The sequence below is a fragment of the Salmo trutta genome, chromosome 18 (assembly GCF_901001165.1).
Source record: "Salmo trutta chromosome 18, fSalTru1.1, whole genome shotgun sequence".
Lineage (NCBI taxonomy): Eukaryota > Metazoa > Chordata > Actinopteri > Salmoniformes > Salmonidae > Salmo > Salmo trutta.
The window spans coordinates 49,750,713-49,772,753 of NC_042974.1; the positions used below are offsets into that span (position 1 = coordinate 49,750,713).

Sequence of the window (22,041 nt, forward strand, 5' to 3'; positions counted from 1 at the left end):
TCCTTGGCATTATGCATTGGGGCAGGTAGCGTTTCTCCTGGCATCTGCCAAACCCAGATGCGTCTGTCGGACTGCCAGATCGTGAAGCATGATACATCACTCCAAAGAACACGTTTCTACTGCTCCAGAGCTTTACACCACTCTAGCCCATGCTTGGCATTGTACATGGTGATCTTAGGCTTGTGTGCGGCTGCTTGGCCATGGAGACCCATTTCATGAAGCTCCCGACAAACAGTTCTTGTGCTGATGTTGCTTCCAGAGGCAGTTTGGAACTTGGTAGTGACTGTCACAACCAAGGACAGATACGAGCTTCTGCACTCGGTGGTCCCATTCTGTGAGCTTGTGTGGCCTACCACTTCATGGCTGAGCTGTTGTTGCTTCTAGATGTTTCCACTTCACAGTAACAGCACTAACAGTTGACCAGGGCAGCTCTAGCAGGGAAGAAATTTGACTAACTCACTTGTTGGAAAGGTGGCATCCTATGACGGTGCCACGTTGAAAGTCACTGAGCTCTTCGGTAAGGCCATTCTACTGCCAATGTTTGTCTATAGCGATTGCATGGCTGTGTGCTCGATTTTATACACCTGTCAGCAACGGGTGTGGCTAAAATAGCCGAATCCACTAATTAGAAGGGGTGTCCACATGCTTTTGTATATATAGCGTTCAAACATAGTTATTGCTTGTTTTGTCTAGTGTTGTTTCCAAACACCTTGCAGTTTGAGGGTATTGAAACACAAAAGAAGATGACTTAGACTTAGCTGTACGTCGTTGTTCCTGATTGGGAGTCATATATTAGTTGCGTGTTTTCACCAGGGGATTTGTGGGTAGTTGATTTTGCACTGCTAGTATTCAGCCTGTAAAACTGTTGGTTTGTCGTTCTTTGTTTTCCGTGTTCACATTTATTTAATAAATTATAATGATGAGCACGCAACCCGCTGCGCCTTGGTCGTCTCTACACAACGACAACCGTGACATTATTAGTAATTATATTTCATTATATTCTTAGCCTACTATAAAATATGTGTGTTGACTGTGATCAGGGTAGCCAAATTGTGTCTTGTCTGTTTAATGAACAAAATAACTATTGATTTAATGTGCATGGCGCAGCCGTATACAGTAGGCTGCACAGACCAGTAACATAATTAAACTTATGTTTTATTCGGATCTGCCTAAAACAAATTAATAATGGATTTTTTTGTGATGGTGTATTCAATGGATATATTAAAATAGATAATAATGTATGTTGAGAGAGCGTGCACACCTGAGCATGCATAACTACCTGGCCTGCTGCGTGGAAATATAGGAAAGTGCTTTTTTAACATCCATTGCGAATGATAATATATTAAAACTGTAGTTCCTCACAGTAAGCTATTTGAAAAATCTTTCAACAATCAATCACCCATTCTCGGTGTGAAAGAGCACTTCCTTCCCAAATGTACAGTTGTGTCTTGTTAAGAATCAGTAGCAGACGAGTACAGTGGTTGGTCTCATTGGACAAGTTGTGTGACAGACTGACCTATTGTCAATAAAAGACAGAATCAACACTTCCTTTCCCCTGTTTCTCTCGATATTTGTATTTTTACTTTGTTTGTGGTGGTGTAGTATACCCCTGTAGTTACTTAGCTCTTAGGCTAAGTCTCATCACTAGCCAGACTCGATTCTGTAACGCTTGGGCGTAGTGGGTGCAGAGTCAGGAGCAGGAAGCAGAGAATGCAGGGTAGTGTTTTTTAATAACACACAACGGCAAAACACAAGCCGCCCCAACAGTGAACTAGGGCGCACACAAAACCAAAGTGCCCAAACACATGAGACAGAACAGGTCGGCACAAAATACGTACTCACACCTCAAAATACAATGAGCATGCAATCACAAGCTACACACAGATCAAATAATCCCGCACACAGAGCAGACGGGCCTCCTGGCTAAAATTGCCCAGCTAATCAGCCCAAACCAAAAACAGGTGCACACAATAAACGGAAAGGGGGAAAAGGGAATCAGTGGCAGCTAGTAGGCCAGCGACGACGACCGCCGAGCGCCAACCGAACAGGAGAGGGAGCTACCTACGGTAGGAGTCGTGACAGTATCCCCCCCGACGCGTGGCTCCCGCAGCGCGCCGACACCGGCCTCGAGGGCGACCCGGAGGGCGAGGCGCAGGGCGATCCGGGTGGAGCGATGGAAATCCCTCAACAGGGATGGGTCCAAGACGTCCTCCACCGGTACCCAGCACCTCTCCTCCGGGCCGTACCCCTCCCAGTCCACGAGGTACTGCAGGCCCCTCACCCGGCGTCTCGAGTCCAGAATGGCCCGTATGGTGTATGCCAGGGACCCCCCGATGTCCAGAGGGGGCGGAGGGACCTCCGGCACCTCACCTTCCTGCAGGGGACCAGCTACCACCGGCCTGAGGAGAGACACATGAAACGAGGGGTTAATACGGTAATAGGAAGGGAGTTGTAACCTATAACACACCTCGTTTATCCTCCTCAGGGCTTTGAAGGGCCCTACACACTGCGGCCCCAGCTTCCGGCAGGGCAAGCGGAGGGGCAGGTTCCGGGTTGAGAGCCAGACCCTGTCCCCCGGTACGAACACGGGGGCCTCACTGCGGTGGTGGTCAGGGATTCCTGGATGGCTCTCCAGGTCTCCTTGGAGCGCTGCACCCACTCCTCCACCGCAGGAGCCTCGGTCTGACTCTGGTGCCATGGTGCCAGGACTGGTTGGTAACCCGAAACACACTGAAAGGGTGATAGATTAGTAGAGGAGTGACGGAGTGAGTTCTGGGCCAACTCTGCCCATGGGATGTACCTGCCCACTCCCCTGGCCGGTCCTGGCAATACGACCGCAAAAACCTGCCCACCTCCTGGTTCACCCTCTCTGCTTGCCCATTACTCTCGGGGTGATAACCGAGGGGTCAAGCTGACCGAGACCCCCAGATGTTCCATGAACGCCTTCCATACCCTGGACGTGAACTGGGACCCTCAATCAGAGACAATGACCTAGACGTGGGTAAATAGGGCCTCCGCAGTCTGTAGGGCCGTAGGGAGACCGGGCAACGGGAGGAGACGGCAGGACTTAGAAAACCGATCCACAACCACCAGGACCGTAGTGTTCCCCTGAGACGGGGGGAGGTCGGTCAGGAAGTCCACTGACAGGTGAGACCATGGCCGTTGTGGAACGGGGAGGGGCTGTAACTTCCCTCTCGATAGGTGCCTAGGAGCCTTACTCTGGGCGCATACCGAACAGGAAGAGACGTAGTCCCTAACGTCCTTAGCCAAGGTGGGCCACCAGTACTTCCCCCTGAGACCCCTCACTGTCCTCGCCACACCAGGATGACCCGAAGAGGGTAGAGTGTGGGCCCACCGAATCAATTGTTCCCAAACACCAAGCGGCACGTACAAGCGACCCGTGGGACACTGTGAAGGTGCAGGTTCCACCCTTAACGCCCGCTCGATGTCCGAGTCCACCTCCCATACCACCGGTGCCAACAGCCTAGAAGCTGGAATGATGGGAGTCGGATCGATGGGCCGGTCCTCTGTGTCATAGAGACGGGACAGCGCGTCGGCCTTCGTGTTCAGGGAGCCCGGTCTATAGGAAATAGTAAACCTGAATCGGGTGAAGAACATGGCCCACCTTGCCTGACGTGGATTCAGTCTCCTGGCTGCCTGGATATAGTCCAGGTTCCGATGGTCGGTCCAGATGAGAAAGGGGTGCTTAGCCCCCTCAAGCCAATGTCTCCACACCTTCAGGGCTTTTACAACCGCTAACAACTCCCGGTCCCCCACATCATAGTTACGTTCCGCCGGACCGAGCTTCTTCGAAAAGAAAGCGCAGGGGCGGAGTTTAGGTGGCGTACCCGAGCGCTGTGATAGCACGGCACTCACCCCAGCCTTGGATGCGTCCACCTCCAATATAAAAGCTAGAGAGGGGTCTGGGTGTGCCAACATGGGTGCATCGGTGAACAGCGCCTTCAACCTCTTGAAGGCTCTGTCTGCCTCAGTCGACCACCGTAAATACACCGGCCCCCCCTTCAGCAGTGAGGTAATGGGAGCCGCTACCTGGCCAAAACCCCGGATAAACCTCCGGTAGTAATTGGCAAACTCTAAGAACCGCTGCACCTCCTTCACCGTGGTTGGAGTCGGCCAATTACGCACGACAACGCGGTCACACTCCATCACCACCCCCGTGGTGGAAATGCGATAACCCAGGAAGGAGACGGCTCGTTTGGAGAACACACACTTCTCAGCCTTGACGTATAGGTCATGCTCCAGCAGTCTCCCAAGCACCTTGCGCACCAGAGACACATGCGCGGCGCGGGTGGCGGAATATATCAGAATATCATCGATATAGACAACCACGCCCTGCCCGTGCAGGTCCCTGAGAATCTCGTCTACAAAGGATTGAAACACGACTGGAGCATTCTTTAACCCATACGGCATGACGAGGTACACACAATGGCCCGATGTGGTACTAAATGCGGTTTTCCACTCGTCTCCATCCTTAATACGCACCAGGTTATACGCGCTCCTGAGGTCCAGTTTTGTGAAGAACCTTGCTCCGTGAAATGATTCCACCGCCGTAGCGATGAGAGGTAGCGGGTAACTAAACCCCACCGTAATAGCATTTAGACCTCTGTAATCAATTCACGGACGCAGACCTCCCTCCTTTTTCTTCACAAAAAAGAAACTTGAGGAGACGGGTGAAATGGAGGGCCGAATGTACCCCTGTCTCAGAGATTCCGTGACATATGTCTCCATAGCCAACGTCTCCTCCTGTGACAAAGGGTACACGTGACTCTTGGGAAGCGCAGTGTTTACCTGGAGATCTATCGCACAATCCCCCTGTCGAAGAGGTGGTAATTTGGTCACCCTCTTCTTACAGAAAGCGATCGCCAAATCGGCGTATTCAGGGGGAATGCGCACAGTGGAAACCTGGTCTGGACTCTCCACCGACGTGGCACCGATGGAAACTCCTATACACCTCCCTGAACACTCCTCTGACCACCCCTGGAGAACCCCCTGTCTCCACGAAAACCGGGGATTGTGACTAGCCAGCCAGGGAACCCCCAGCACCACCGGAAACCCAGGTGAGTCGATAAGGAAGAGACTTATCTGCTCCTTATGATTCCCCTGTGTTACCATGTCCAGTGGAACCGTGGCCTCCCTGACCAACTCTGACCCTAATGGCCGGCTATCTAGGCAGTGCACGGGGAAGGGGGGGATCTATCGGCACTAGCGGAATACCCAGCTTAATGGCGAGTCCGCGATCCATAAAGTACCCAGCTGCGCATGAATCGACTAGCGCCCTATGCTGGGAAGAGGGGAAAAAATCAGAAAAAACTATTACAACGAACATGTGACCGACAAGGGGTTCTGGGTGAGTTTGGTGCTGTCTCACCTGGGGTGACCGAGAAGTGTTCTGCCTGCCCTCTCGACTCCTCCAGCACCGGTCGGCCGTGTGTCCTCTCCGACCACAGCTGGTGCAGGAGGAGCCACCTCCTCCGGTACCCCTCGGCACAGACCCCCCTAACTCCATAGGAATAGGGGCGGGAGTGCACGGAGGTGGAACAGACAGGACCCTTTCAGAACGCCCGCGGGCAGCCAGCAGATTGTCCAGTCGAATCGACATGTCGATGAGCTCGTCAAGAGAGAGAGCGGTGTCCCGACACGCTAGCTCCCTGCGGACGTCCTTCCGGAGACTACACCGGTAATGGTCTATCAGGGCCCTGTCGTTCCACCCCGCCCCAGCAGCCAAGGTTCGGAACTCCAGCGCGAAGTCCTGCGCGCTCCTCGTCTGCTGCCTGAGGTGGAATAGCCGCTCACCCGCCGCTCCTCCCTCCGGAGGGTGGTCGAATACAGCCCTAAAGCGGCAGGTGAACTCTGGGTAGTGATCCCTTGCCGAGTCCTGACCATTCCAGACTGCGTTGGCCCACTCCAGAGCTCGGCCCATCAGGCAGGAAACGAGGGCACTCACACTCTCCTCTCCCGAGGGAGTAGGTCTCACGGTGGCCAGGTACAGCTCGAGCTGGAGCAGAAATCCCTGGCACCCAGCCGCCGCTCCATCATACTCCCTCGGGAGCACAAGACGAAGCGCGCCAGAGCCGGATGAAGGGGGGGGAGGAGGCGGCTTAGTCGGAGGAGCCGGAGGTGGAGAGAGGAGGCCAAAACACAAACACAAGCCGCCCTAACAGCGAACTAGGGCGCACACAAAACCAAAGTGCCCAAACACATGGGACAGAACAGGTCGGCGCAAAATACGCACTCGCACCTCAAAATACAATGAGCGTGCAATCACAAGCTACAGACAGATCAAATAATCCCGCACACAGAGCAGGCGGGCCTCCTGGCTAAAATTGCCCAGCTAATCAGCCCAAACCAAAAACAGGTGCACACAATAAACGGAAAGGGGGAAAAGGGAATCAGTGGCAGCTAGTAGGCCGGCGACAACGACCGCCGAGCGCCACCCGAACAGTAGAGGGAGCTACCTACGGTAGGAGTCGTGACAGATTCACAGTCGAACAGTAACGCAATCAACTGTGCATGCAAATGAGCACATACACTGAATCAATCTGCACATATACCCAACCACGAACATGAGATCTCTCTTAACTAAACTGATGGCAGCTTTGTATGGGTGCACACTGGCCCCATTGATGACTTGTAAGGCAGACATTCAAAGATCAGTTCACCTAATCTCACAATCAGTGTTCACCAGTGAAATTATGCACATATCTCTCATTTCCAGGAACCCTCTTCACAGAATATAAAGGCAATTTCAGAGCTTCCTGCCTTTATTCCACACAAAGCGTTGTTCTTTTGCTTGGAGTCCATTGAGGTACATTGCAATTAAGCTCCAGATCAAGCAAATTAAAATTATTCAGCTCAACAATCTGAACCTATAGAGAAAAGCCAGGATGTATGATCTTTGGACTTCTGTACCAATTTGCCTTTAAAGATGAATTGTCACAGTGATCAATAGAGATTACATAAAAACCCTAAACTTTTAAAGTTATGTATAGGTTTATAACAAAAAAAGGTTTTCATAAAAAAAGGACACTCCATCGTCTGTGAAGAACCTATTGCTATACTTCTGAAAATACTATAGAAATGATCGTTAAAAGGGAGGGATAGAAGTCAAGGTGGATGAATCGTCTGTCAGTAAACAGATAGGCCTACAGTTACTCCAAAGACCTTGGAGTCATTGGAAATGGAGCTAAGTCCCATGTTCTCTCTGAGCTAATGCACACTGTGCTGACACCCTTGAAAGAGTAGCAGCACCATAACAACTCCACAGCCTAGCTCTGTTATGGACTCTAATAAAAGCCTCTGACTGGTCTGGGAACTTACTGACAATATAATTTTTCAATAACAATCAGGCATCTCTTTGCAAACTGCAAACATGCATGCACTCAAAAAGTCCCAAACTGACAATTTAGAAGCCAAAGTTCAAATCCTAGCCATAAAGATGGTTGTATTTATTAACACAATCTATCCAACAATGGTATTGGTCAACAATGGTATGTATACACATTAGTTGGCTGTGCTGTACAGTATCCAGGCTCTAAGAATTCCATTCAGACAGGTCAATTAGCCCTTTGTGAATGTTAGCAATGTATTTGTTGTACTTGGGTTTTGTACTTGATGGCTAAGTTATTCCCCAAGAGCTAAAAGCTGACAACATGAATCTAAGTCCTCACACTCATAACTGTCTCTAATTGCAGAGGTGCTGTTATGCCATGATCTAACAGTCTGTTGATTCTGAGAAAACCCTCACATTGTTTGCAACCTGCCACTCTTCCATTTGAAATTGAGTAACAGTTGAACACTAACCACTAATACAGTCTCTGTGACCCGACCCTGGCATTAGTCTTGCTATTATCATTACTCTGATTTTTTCGCTATTCCCCTTCTCCATTTTAACTGATTGAAAAACTAAAGAGAATACCCTGAATATTATTTCCTTCTAGTCCTCAGTTCCGGTGTGTTTATTCAAGGATTATCAATATAACAACAATCACCATCTAATTAATTGTGTGCTTCCAAAGTATGGTGATGTGGCCATGGCAGTGTCAAAAGGAATTCTGTTTTCAGAGCTGTTGTCAGTGCAGCTGTCAATCAGGAGTTTTCATCTGTGAACAAGAGCTACGTTTACTCAAGGGTCTCGTCTTTGAGGTGACGGAGAAACCACTTATTTCATACATTTTGACTCTTAGACAACTTTCCAAGTGATTTTTCAAGAGGAACTGAGAGTTAAACCAAACAATAATTCAATGTCAAGCAAGGATAAGGAGCCCATTCTCATTGAACAAAGGGTGTATTTAAGATGGTGTTTCGGCAAGTTGAAGCTGTTTGGGGCTGTATCCCTTTATTTTAAGCAATAGTTGAAAGATTAGTGGAATCTGTGTGGGTAGCTGGACAGGTAGGATGACTGACAGTGAGGGTGAACAGGTGGTCATGTGTCAGGTGACAGAGGAATGGAGGAGACTGAGGCAGGAATTCCTTTAACCATAAAGTGGTATATTTACTGGGTAGTCTGTGCTGCATAACAAAGGAAACAGAATAACATGTATCCAATCAAATTCATAATCACAAAGATCAAATCATAACAATCATTCATTATTAACATAATTAGGTAATTCAGTTCAATAAGAAGTCAATAGGAATCATCCTTGAGTCATTTAGGCTCGTAACTATTCATCATAATCATGAGAAGACTAATACAAATAATTCAATCAGTGATCGGTTATTCAATCTATAATCTCCATCAGTTTGATATCAGAATGGATCAGTTCAGCAAACAATGACGTTTCATATTTTACCCTTTCAAGTTTGTCTTCATATGTACATGTAATTTCATTACATATTAACCATATATCGATGGCATAATTGGCATGTGATGATCTGTAGGGCCGTGATCATTGACCATTTACATTACATAATAGGTTTGAAGCGTGCGCTCCAAGCCACGCTCTGCGGTAATAACTATAAACAATAACTGATGGCCCGCTCTCCCGATTGCAACAGATAGTTCAGATGAAAGGTAACAGATTCAGTGGATTTACGTGGATTCATGGACGCACAGAACTTCTGGATTAGACGGAGATAAGGAAGAGAAAGCAGCGAGATCGGGCGATGGCGATTTCCTCCTTTTAATGAGTTGAGACCTGTCGGACATTTTCACCTGACCTAATTAAAGCGCCCCTGGCCCACCTGAGCAGGTGTCCATAAATTAAAGGATTCTTCCACCAACTCCATGGGCCTTTTCTACAATAATGTTGTCAATATGATATAAGGACATACATATATTGGTGGCAGAATACACAGATATTTTCTGTGGATTATACATAGATAAGGTAACAATAGCCTTAATATACAATAGCATGAAAGCTGACTGAAACCAATGTTATTGCCAGAGGTTTTCACAGGGACATCTCAAATGTCCACACAATTATCCTCAGTGTAAACAGTTTAGCACCTTCGTTTCTTTAGGCCATGTTTTCATCTGTCCTCCGTGTGCATATGCTTGAAACATGTTTCTGCGCTGACACCTGTGTCTGGATTAGGTAGATCGTTTGGATTAGTGACAGGCCCATGAAGAATGGGTGGCTCACTGCACAGTGTATATTAATTAGCGTGGCATTTAAGAGATTATGACATATATCCTGACAATCTATTTACTCGGTAATACCCAGTGTGTGGACAGCCAATGGTGAGCTAACAGAAGCTAACAGTAATAATACACTGAGGGTATACCATTATTTTTTTTGTGGAAAAAAATACAATATCTCTCACAGGTGAGTGAATCAAACTATTAGTGGTAAACATTACAGCGGCAGTTATTTGTTTTTGTGCCCAAGCAAGCCACTTCATCCACTGGATATAAATAGGTGTGTGTGTATGTGTGTGTGTGTGGAGGGTGGGGAGAAATAAATTATTCAGTGCAGTTGTCTCCTGTACCAACACAGAATGAAAGATTCACGCGCTGCTCAAATTTGAAATTAAATTAACACAAAATGGCTTGTTGAACAAAAGTAAGTGGGAAAATCACTGGACATAACAACAGCGGAAAATGAATGATTGATTAAAGACCTGCCAGGCAGATAGATACTCTACTGCAAACAAGAAGCGCATACATCATTCTGGGAACATGCTCCAGTAGTAGTACAGTATAGGAATGCCATTGGTGGCTACACTCTTAGAAAAAAAGGAGCTATCTCCCCATAGGAGAAACCGTTGAAGAACCCTTTTTGGTTTCAGGTAGAACCCTTTTGAGTTCCACATAGAGCCCTTTCCACAGATGGTTCTATATGGAACCCAAAATAGTTCTACCTGGAACCAAAAACTGTTATCCTATTTTCTAAGAGTGTAGGAAATATCTATAGTAAGCGTTTGATTTCAGTGACTAATATGATTCATATCAGCCTTTAGTAAGGGTGTCATTGAGAAAGGATTAAAAGCCTCCTTCTTTGAAATTATTATTGGATAGACCTAATGGATCAGTGCTTTATTACCACATTTTTTTACAGACTTTACAACTCTTTGCTTGATAAGTTGAAACAAGATTATAGGCTAACTAGTTAGCTTGTTTAACGGCAAAATATTGATATTAATATTCATATAATTGGTTACTAGGTGTTTGAACATAAACGCTATTGTAACAAATTAACAATAATGCCTTTATTATCCAGTAAAAATTCTGCATTTGATTGGTACTCTGTTCAGTAACAGTTTTTTGATTGTTAGAATTTAGCTACATTAGAAAATATCGACATTAGCTGCAGAACATTCACTTTACTTATCTTTGGCAGCCTCATGCTCTGATTGTCTTGTGCATTAACAGGTCAACAAGATGCTGCCTGACTCTGGTTTAGCATTCACACCTAATTGACTGACATTTTGGCAGTAGAATCTGGTCCGTCTGAACTGGCTTTAGGAAATAGAAAGTTGTGAGTGCACATCACGCAGCGATACACATTTTGGGGAGCTTTATCTATAATTGAATGTGGACACTAGCGATGTAGGCGTACAGGGAAAATCAGTTGGGTTTATTTCTGTGTCACATCTGCACTGTTTCTGTGAGCTGCACTCTGTCCATGTGACACTATCTTATCTATGTGCTCTGACACCAGAATGTGTTAGTGTTAGATCCTAGTGAAGGCATACCCTGGTTCTTTGTTCCTGGGTCCTTGAGGCAGTCTAGCAATGCGATGGTCCTTCTGTTCTTGTTCCTTGCCATGCTTGTTATTGTGTGCCTGATGTCATTTCCTTTTCTGCTGGGTGTAAAGCATTTTACTTTTACGTCCTTTCTCTGAAAACTTAAAATCTGAGACAAAAGCACAGTACAAAATTGGGGCCACTAACAATAATGTGAAGTACTTAAATATTTGATAACAATGACTAGATGTTGTGTAACATTTCTCTCTCTTCGCAGGTTATCTGGCTTCATGTTGCCGTCGCCTATTGTGAGCACAGGGTCAATAATGGCCCTTTGGTTCACAACAGATTTTGCTGTGAGTGCACAAGGATTTAAAGCAATATATGAAGGTGAGACCTATTATTATTGCATGTTTCTCCAATTAAAAGTCTGGCTGGATTGATATATTATAGGGTTTAAAAATACTAAACCTATTTGTGTTAGCAAAATGGCAATTGTCTTACTATTGACTTGTTTCTCTACTATATATTGATTTCATTGGTTAAGTTGACAGTGGATTGTACTTGCATCACCAGAGTAGTTTCTTTGATTCCCTCATGGGCCACAAATTCTGAATATAAAATATAAATGACTGTTATTTTTGTATTATAGGGTAATTCATGAATCTGTGTCTGAAAATCTGCATATTATATTTCATATGAATAAACACTGCTAAGTAGAGTTCACTTAAAGGACAATTCCACCCCAAAACGATCTTTTGGTATTTGTTTTTACAGCCGGTATGATACATTTAGCATACCGCATCATAACGGTTGTATTTCTTTATTTTGAAAGTTATGTATCTTTAAAACTTGATTGCTGACACGCAAAACATTTTGGGACTATATCGACAATGGACTAATGAAACAAAAAAACAAAGATAGTTCTTGGGTGGAGTTTTCCTTTAACATGGACCTCTTCAGGACCTCAATTGGTTACTGTTTAAGCTGTGTGCAGAGAGATGTGGCTAATGCTGTAGTTGTTATCTGCTTAGTACATGTTCCCATTTACGTTATTTTGGCATTTTTCGCATTATTAAACCTGTGGTTGATAGCTGTGGTATTTCAAGGGAGTTCAGGTCAACTGTATCAAACTAAGGTCATTACAAAACTGTATAGTGTGTTTTATAAAGTAAACAGCACAAATCACTTTGACCCAGCCAGGACAATACTGCATGTCATTTATTTTCCATGAAGTCTAAATATCACTAGAGTGTCAACTCGCCCCCCTTGTAGGAAACATCTCTCAGGATGGCATACACTGTAGCAAACTTCATGAGACCTCTTGAGACACTGGGGCCTAGGCTATGAATGATGCACGAGCATGGCACTTTGCTCGTAAACCTTTCTAAAGATGAGCATGCTTTTTTTCTTTGTTTTTTTTCCCCGGAACATTTTCATCCCTAGTGATTCAGAGTTGTGTTAGTGCTACATGGTTGTGAGGGGATACCAAAACTCAATTCCCTAAATGTTTTCTAACGCAATATCAGTCTCATTTGGCAACAACACTTGTTCCTGGTTGTGACAATACCTTTTATGTGTGTAGCGGGCGCTAGTTCTTGCTTTGAGTGATAAGAAAGAATGAACAATGATGGGCTTATCTAATGTTGGCTGTATCAGAACACTTTCTCCTGATATCTTAGTTGTATGTTACAGCATGAATAAGGTTGGCAATATTGCGTTATATTGTCTTCTCTCTACATGTGTTTTATTCATCCACATAGAAAAAGAATTGTCACTTTTGCATTCTAGGAAAATGTCACATCTTCTTTTATTATGCGTTAGTGGCTGGCCACTCAGAACATGAATAGCTAATCCATCAGGGTAATGGCGTTTAATAAGGGTGTTTTGTCTGGTTGTCTGAATGGGCTCCATTTAAGCCGACAAAGATTGATTTTCCACGTAACCATTGGAGTCTAAATGAAATTGACTGCAGATGTTGTCTGGGATTTTAGAGAATTTTGATACAGGCCAGGATTTCATTGATAAAAGTGTCACAACTATTGTTATGATGAAGGGTGTTGCTGGACCCCTAGAGTGTTAATAGTATTGATGGTAACAACGTTTCCTTTGGTAGCATTGTTTTTTTTTCATTTTCAGTTTATTGCAGTTGAGATTGAGATATGATGTTATTCAACTCTGCAACCTGCAGGTTTTCCCAGCAGCCCCTAGATTGTGATTTATGGGCCATTACACTTGACTAATTGTAGCTAATCTATTTGCCTGTCTTGATTGGCACAGCAGTGTGCGAGATGGATAAATAACCTAGCAGCGTATTTACCTCCACAGATGCTCTCAGGAATCAGAAATAGCTATGTTTGCAAATTGGTTTACTGTTGAGGAAGCTAATTGAGAGCAAAAAGACAAAAAGACAAATAAGCATATTATTATTATAAAAACCAATATTGCCTCTTAGTGATCCTATTTTAATTCAATCATTGTCACTAATATTTAATTAAGTATATTTCTTTAGACCTTTATTGGAAAGATTTAAAAAAAAATGACAAGTACAAAATCCTGCAGCAGATAATGGACAACTCCAGCAGGGTGCTGTTCCAACATATAGTGAAAACTTCAAATGGAGCATGGTCCATCAAGTAGGATGAGAGTCCAACTGATATTTAACCAAGTCTTGAATATTCAGAATAGTGCTTTACGCCAAGAATCAGCTTTATATGAAATAATTGGGCTACTATGTTTTATGAAACAATGAAACATATCTTTTAGAGATCTATGGTAGCATGCAAATATGCTATTTTATTCAGCCTTTCAGTCATAAGGCTCTATGGGGACACACACTTAAAGTGTGTTCAATTACAATCCAAGAAGAGTAACAACAATAATCTTAGAAGTGGCGTCTCTCATATTAGATCAATGGAAAAATAGTAACTTTCCTCAAAGGACCTTTGAACACATTATTTTGAGAAAATGCATGGGAGCCACCCAGGTGTGAAACAAGCTGTACTAGATTGTACAGAGAAAGTGCCCATGAACAACCAACGCCTCTTTACGATTTGTTGCAGGTATTGCTCCCCATAGTACTAACTGCAAGCACCAAGATGCCATCTTCAAAGCATTAAAGTTGGCAAACTGGAAGGATTTAAATCCCTGTGCCACTTTTAATCATTCCTTTCGAGTCTCTTATTAAGGGATATCTTTAACTTTCTTGCACAGCGCAACATGAAGATATTTTAAAATCAACCGTAAGACATATCTGAATATTATTTGATGGAAATATTATCTGAGATAAAATAGAATTAAAAAACAACTAAATAAGGGAGAATACAACCAACCAGCAGAGGATGCATATAGCTCATGTTTTAAATAACAAGAAAATTGTACAAAATTGTATCAAAGTGTTAATCTTATGTTAAACTGCCAAAAGGTAAAGCCTTTAACAAACCATCATGTTGCTTTGCAGTTAGCACTGTATGCATGTGAATGCACTGGTGTGCGGTGTGAGTAAATCTGTGCATTTTTGGAGGCATGAAAAAGTGGGATGTGCTGCAGCAGTTAAGCTTAGGTACACAATCACACATCTTTTTTTGTTGGTTTCAGATTCCTCTGAACAAGAGTCAAACACTCAGCATTCTTTGCCCCATTCCACCATGTTAAGTATTAATCATTATTTCAGTCCAGCAATTTTCACATGGGATTAATTCTCAACAGGATCTTACACTGAGCAAAGACATAAACACAACATGTAAAGTGTTTGTCCCATGTTTCATGAGCTGAAATAAAAGATCCCAGACGTTTTAAATATGCACAAAAAGCTTATTTCTCTAAAACAAAAATGTGTTTACATCCCTGTCAGTGAGCATTTTCCTTTGCCAAGATAATCCATCCACCTAACAGGTGTGGAAAATCAAGAAGCTGATTAAACAGCATGATCATTACACAGGTGCACCTTGTGCTGGGGACATTAAAAGACCAGTGTAAAATCTGCAGTTTTGTCACACAACACAATGCCACAGATGTCTCAAGTTTTGAGGGTGCGTGCAATTGGCATGCTGACAGCATGCATGTCCACCAGAGCTGTTGCCAAAGAATTTCATGTTAATTTCTCTACCATAAGCCGCCTCCAAAGTTGTTTTACAGGATTTGGTAGTACATCCAACTGGCCTCACAACCGCAGACCACATGTATGGCGTTGTGTGGGTGAGTGGTTTGCTGATGTCAAAGTTATGAACAGAGTGCACCATCGTGGTGGTGGGTTTATGTTATGGGCAGGCAAAAGCTACGGACAAAAAATATAATTGCATTTTATCGATGGCAATTTGAAAGCACAGAGATACCATGACGAGATCCTGAGGCCCATTGTCGTGCCATTCATCTGCTGCATTCACCTTATTTTTCAGCATAATAATGCACAGCCTCATGTCGCAAGGATCTGTACACAATTCCTGAAAGCTGAAAAGTCCCAGTTCATCCATGGCCTTGATACTCACCAGACATGTCACCCATTGAGAATGTTTGGAATGCTCTGGATCGACATGTATGACAGTTCCCGCCAATATCCAGCAACATTCCACAGGCCACAATCAACAGCCTGATCAACTCTATGCGAAGGAGATGTGTCGTACTGCATGAGGAAAATAGTGGTCACACCAGATACTGATTGGTTTTCTGATCCACGCCCTTACTTGTTTTTAAGGTTTCTGTGACCAACAGATGCATATCTGTATTCCCAGTCATGTGAAATCCATATATTAGGGCCTAATGAATTTATTTAAATTGACTTATTTCCTTATATGAACTGTAACTCAGTAAAATCATTGAAAACTGTTGGATGTTGCATTTATATTTTTGTTCAGTATATAAGGGAATTTCCCATGACATTAAAATGGAAATTTGTTCACTATTTCCTCTAGGAAGATGTTTACTCCTGCATCGTATGTATAGTGCTTACATTTGTGCTGAGCTGCATATATTTGTTATGTACCTTATATGGGGATTCTATTCCTCATGGGTGTTTATATTGCAACAGCTTCATTTAGAGCCATAATCATATTTCATTTAGAAAAAAGCCCAAGATGCAATAATCAGGTGCTGCAGAGCATTCAAAGGATGATAGACTGTCACCTGTGCAATAAAATTATGGCTTGGACATATGTGATGGCCTGTAGTGTGAGGTGAGCTAATCCCATGAATAGCTAAATTATGTGACAGAAGTCATTTGAATGATTTAAAGCAAAGTGCACACCGGTTATGTTGAATAGCTTGAAGATACATGTGCATATTTAACACACACCAGCTTTGGAGCTAGCCATACGATGTTTATCTACAATTCCACACCTTTACAAGTAAAGATTGGTTAGGTTTGTCAATAACTTCCAGTCAGTTTTATATCTAAATGCTTATTGCCCAGATACTTTCCAATATGTGGAGAGTTTTATATGTTTACACAACTAAAAAGTAAAATGTATGAACACATTCACTCAGATTGTGTGAATGTATTGGTATTTACAGTATGAGGGGGAGATCGACATTGATATTCAGATCAATCAGCGCTGAATGTTTGTGGTTTTAATGACAGATCTTTATATCGACAGGACAAACTCCAAGACAAAGTGCCTTACATATCCAATAAAATCCAAGATGCCTCTTAGAGTTCATGTTTTTAGTTGTTGCTGAAAATCTCCTTGCACATTTACACTGATTCTGATTATCCTCCTATCTGGGCCACCACCCTAAGGGAGCTGCTTTTGTCAACTCCACAAGTCAAAAGGATTTGTAACATCTGAAAAAAGCATTTCACTTCTATATACTTCTTTGTGGATCTTTAATTTGATACCATAACCAATAATGCAGTGGCTATGTTCAGATTGTCTCTCTCCACGTTGCAATAATGTAAAGTACACAAGTGTAACCGGTGTGAAATGGCTAGCTAGTTGGCTGTGCTCGCTAGTAGCGTTTCAATCGCTGACATCACTCACTCAGAGACTTTGAAGTAGTTGTTTTTGTGGAGCGCTAGGTAATGGTGCTTCATGAGAGGCAGTTGTTGATGTGTTCAGAGGTTCCGTGGTTTGAGCCCAGGTTGGGGCAATGAGAGGGACGGAAGCAACACTGTTACACAAGTAAATGTCACAAAATCCATTGCCGAAATTGCAGAACTTAAAGCACTCTAGTTCTGAGCTCATAGACTTGTGTTCTGCTTTGTGTGAATACACTGAGATGTTAAATGTAAAACATGTCTTACTCCCTAGCTCACTCAACAGTGACCCTCATTGGCTCACTTATCCGTAGAGGCCATGACAGATCAGCATGGGTCAGAGTAAAAACCTTCAAGGCTCAGTGGCCTGGGACCATAGACATTTCATATTCAGCAGGTGTAAAGAAGACTTGGCTCCGCTCTGTGAGCACAGCTCTAACACCTTGTCCACATTTTAGACTGAAGCGTTGTAAAAAATAGAAAAGTAGATTGAAGCAGCACTTTGCATAAAAAAGGAGAGGGACGCCTCCTTGAAACTGTAACTGAACTATTTTCTGCTGACTCATTCAAATGGCTCCAACTTTTTAACTTGAGAAGTTAATGTGAATTAGAAATGAAATGACCAGGAACTTAAGGCCAGTGTCACTGTCAAGGTATAAGGCTGCTTTTGGCCAATTTGAAAATATATTGTTTTCCAGTTAAATGTGTATCCAATTTCTTTTCAGTTAATCTATACATGTCAAAGGTCTAAGGTCTCTTACGCTGTCCAGATGTCAGAGACCTGAACTGGCAGGGTAGCTGGATAGAGTCCTTGAATCATGGCCCTTTATCAAGGAATAACACACATATGGCACTACAGTGTCCCATAAATTGATACAGTGCTTACAGAGACAATCCAGAAACATTTAATTAAATGAATCAATGTTATATGAGTGTATATTTTTTTGTCCTTCATGTTCAAACTGTGACATCTATAATCCCTAGACAAGGCAGGCGCAAGGGGGAAAATGCTGGTAGGTTTGAGGAACAAAACGAACTCGCACAGACAGACAGAAAACACAGGTAAAAGTACCCAGGGGAGAATGGGGAAGATGGGCAACACTTGGAGGGGGGTGGAGACATGTACAAGGACAGGTGAAACAGATCAGGGTGTGACACCCTTTCATAATTAACAGTGTGTGTCTTTGCTATGCCGGATTAAGTGATATGACAAGCTATTCTATAAAATCATTTCTCTGTAATTAATATTACCTGATTAAACTAATCATGTAAATGTAATTAACTAGAAAGTCGGGGCACCACAAAATAATGTTTATAGAGCTGTTATCTTCAAAATAAACTCTGAAAGACCTGGTAATCTTTTACCTCAATAGCAGTCAATTATTAATCATCACCTTATTCAGTCTCATCTGAACGTCATAGAATTCTTGGTTATCTTCACGAAACCTGGCTAACAAGTTGAATCAGGAATACAAAATTTGGTTTAATTATTTATTTACTAAATACCTAAATAATCACACAGAATTACATATAGACCGGATGGATCATACATTGATTACTAATTATGTCATACAAGAAAACGTCCCTGGAGGGCGGAACCGATATGACGGCTGGTTACACAAAGAAAAGGGGGTTGGGTTTGAATGAAAGCGCGTGTGTCAGGCCTTGACCTGAAAGAGCCGTTTTTCTCTGTTTAGTTAGGTCAGGGTGTGATATGGGGTGGGCATTCTATGTATTTTGTTTCTATGTTTTGGCCAGGTATGGTTTCCAATCAGAGGCAGCTGTCTATTGTTATCTCTGATTGGGAACCATACTTAGGCAGCCCTTTTTCCCTCCTTGAGTTGTGGGATCTTGTTTTTGTGCAGCTGCCTTTGAGCAGCCCCAGAGCGTCACGTTTCTTTCTGTTTTACCTGTTTATTGTTTTGTTCGGTTTTCCTTCAATAAAGTATGTGGAATTACCGGCACGCTGCGTCTTGGCTTATTTACGACAGGGAGTTCGAGGACAGTGATCGTGACAGCGGGAAGACTGAGGAACAAAAGGTTTGGGTCGCTATCGGACCTCGTGAAGCTATGCTATCGTAAATACAGAATCTTATGCATTCTAAATAACCGCCCATTTGGAAAAGGAAAATGCAAGAAATATTTACTCTGAGCTGCGCTTCGATAGATTGGTCGAAGATGGAAGGCTGAGTTGCCCAGCAGGGATCTCTTGTCCTCTGAAGAATGTCTGGTGGTAAAGTGGATACGTTGTTGTACCGTCGTCGTGTGGTAGAATAGATACCTTGTCTGTCCTTTCCTAGCCCACGTTTACAGCTGCTGCTGCTAACTCAACGGCTAGGAGGTATCACTTCTTTAGTGAATATGAGTTCAAAGTTCATACCAGGTTGCCATACTATACGCTCAAACTATATTCTGGCTGGTATAGTCGAAATTCATCCTTCCGGTGTGTCGAGCACTACCTCCACGTTGAAATTTGCCCTTTTTAATATATGGACAGCAGTCCTCACGTCACCGGGAACACGATGCTAATTTCTTTAGGTTATTGTTGTTCAACCGTTTGCAACCAGAGCTCATGCTGAGGCTGGCTTAGTTCTGTAGTTGATATTAGCCCTTTTAACGTATGGACAGCAGTCCTCACGTCCTCGGGAACACAATGCGAAAGGGGCTTTTGTAGTAGGGAAGAGAAGGGTGTGTTTCATAGTTCACAACCAATGTCTGTTCACTTGAGTGGGGCCACTGAGTTGAGCCTAGTTCACTTATGAAAACCAATTCTCTCATTTAGAAGCTAAAATTACATTTAATCTTTTCTCAAATAGTTTCATATTTAAACATTTAAATTGCACAACAATTCCATGTGGATCTGATAACTAGAATGTGTAGACTTTCCAAGATACAGTTTATGTCATCCTATCATCAGTAATAATGTCTCAGACGACAACTGATCTGACATCATATTCTTTAAGTACCAATGAATATTTTCAGCTGGTTGGATTACCGAAATATGGTTCCTTTCCCCACCCTTTTGATGTTACCATACTCTCTCTATGTTAACAAAGGGCTTTCCAAGGGTCAAATCGGTAGAGTAGAGAGAGAGGAAAGGGGGAAAGGTATTTATGGGGGTCATAAACCTCACCAACAAGGCAACGTCATGACAACAGTCCATCCATATGATTCCTCATGAGGAAAGCCAACCTGCAAAGCCAGTCTAGTTGCCAGGTATCAGGGTTGTTGTTTCCACTCGTAATGCAATCTGTCTTGCTTAGTCTTTGTCAAAATAATTCCCACAGCTTATTAACCCAGCCTGTGACACATTTAATGGTATATACTGTATAGTATTGTTTACTGGAGTGATTCGTGTCTCATCAACAAATAAATAGTATGGAGAGGGTATACTGTATAAAATATGAGGAATTGGGGACATTGATCAACTTAAAATATAGACTAGAAACGTTTGATAAATGACTGAAAGCAGTTTGAATGTATTGGCACTTATCGTCTACTTCCTATTTCAATACTCCTATCTTGCTTCTGAATTCATACATTAACAAGCCACTCACTGTACCAGAAATGGTTGTAGTATGCACAGTTGCAGCCTCTCCAAAGTCCTAAGCCAGTGTTATTTTATTCAGTTACCACGTGCTGGCATACAGTATGTGAAATTATCTTGTGCTTTATATTTCCACGCTGTGAGGTTGGAATAATACTGTGAAATGGTGAACATTTTGAAAATGATATTTTAGTGGACTGTAAGAGCTATTTGAAAAGACTGCCTGAATTTCAGCCTGTTTGGGTGGGATGGAGTTTTGGCCTGCCTGGTGACATCATCAGGTGATAAATTAGTTAATAGACAAATGAGAAAGAGAGTTCCAAACCTCTCTGCCAATACCAGCTAGTTTTCAGTTTTCCCCTCCCCAGTCAGACTACTCCCAGACCGTCTTAGCAAAATTCTTGCTTGAGAATTGCTCTTTTGCTATTTTAATTGAAAACAATCATATTAAGGTACTTAATTGTTACCCAGAAATGTTTTGATATAAATGGTTGCGTTGGACCTTTAACTTCTGCTTAATTACAGAACCTTTACTCTGTTATAGTCATGAGCTAATATATGCTAAGCAGTGTGGGATCCACAGTCTAAAAGCGATCCCCCCTCTGTCTGCTGGGTGGCCTCTCTACAATTATAGCCAAAATGTTAAATCTACACTGTGCTATGCTGAATTCTTGACTCTTGTCTTAACCTTCAGGATTATTTCTGTGTTGATTACCTAATCAGTGCTCAAGAGACACATGTTGTGGAATGTTTCTGAAGGCCCATAAAAAGGAGCTCAATACTCTTTGCCATTTTATTTTGAAAATATAATTTGTCCAGGCCTGCAGGCTACTTATAAACATTGATTCTCTATCACTTCTTACTATTTTCAATAATATTAGCTTAAAAATAATGGACAATTGATGTTTGAATCATGTAAGGTGTCCCCAATGAGGATAAAAGAAGATACCCTACAATTGTTAAAAACATTTTTAAGTGCATTTCTGGCAGAACGTGGGAGGATTATCCTAATGGGAGATTATTTTCCATCATTTCCTCCCACATGAACAAATATTTAACTTTCTATTGTGAGATAAAACAGGATTGGATCAATATTGTCACACACAGTACATACTGTACAGTGCAGTGCTGGTTAAAACAAGATTGTGCCAATTCTTGTGCAGGCTCAGTGGCATATCTAAAATTCCTGACATCTGGTAAAACATATTTCTCTGCAATATGGCATGACTGTCTTCATAGTCTGAGCCACTCTCCATAAAGTACATAATATCACATTGTCATACTCTTTGTTATACTTTCATTTATGTAGTCATGGGCTTATTAATAATAGTAACAAAAATGAACAGAAAGTATTCAGCCATAAAAAGTAAAGAATATA

The 22,041-nt window shown here is 42.9% G+C and overlaps 1 protein-coding gene across 2 annotated transcripts in view; it reads left to right on the plus strand.

Annotated features, from left to right (window-relative positions):
- LOC115153446 (CUB and sushi domain-containing protein 1) overlaps nt 1–22,041 on the plus strand; it is a 537,637-nt gene that overhangs the window by 228,616 nt on the left and 286,980 nt on the right. For both annotated transcript variants that reach the window (XM_029698898.1, XM_029698899.1), the window contains exon 3: nt 11,423–11,535. In XM_029698898.1, coding sequence (XP_029554758.1) covers nt 11,423–11,535 — 113 coding nt within the window. The remainder of the gene's footprint in view (nt 1–11,422; nt 11,536–22,041) is intronic.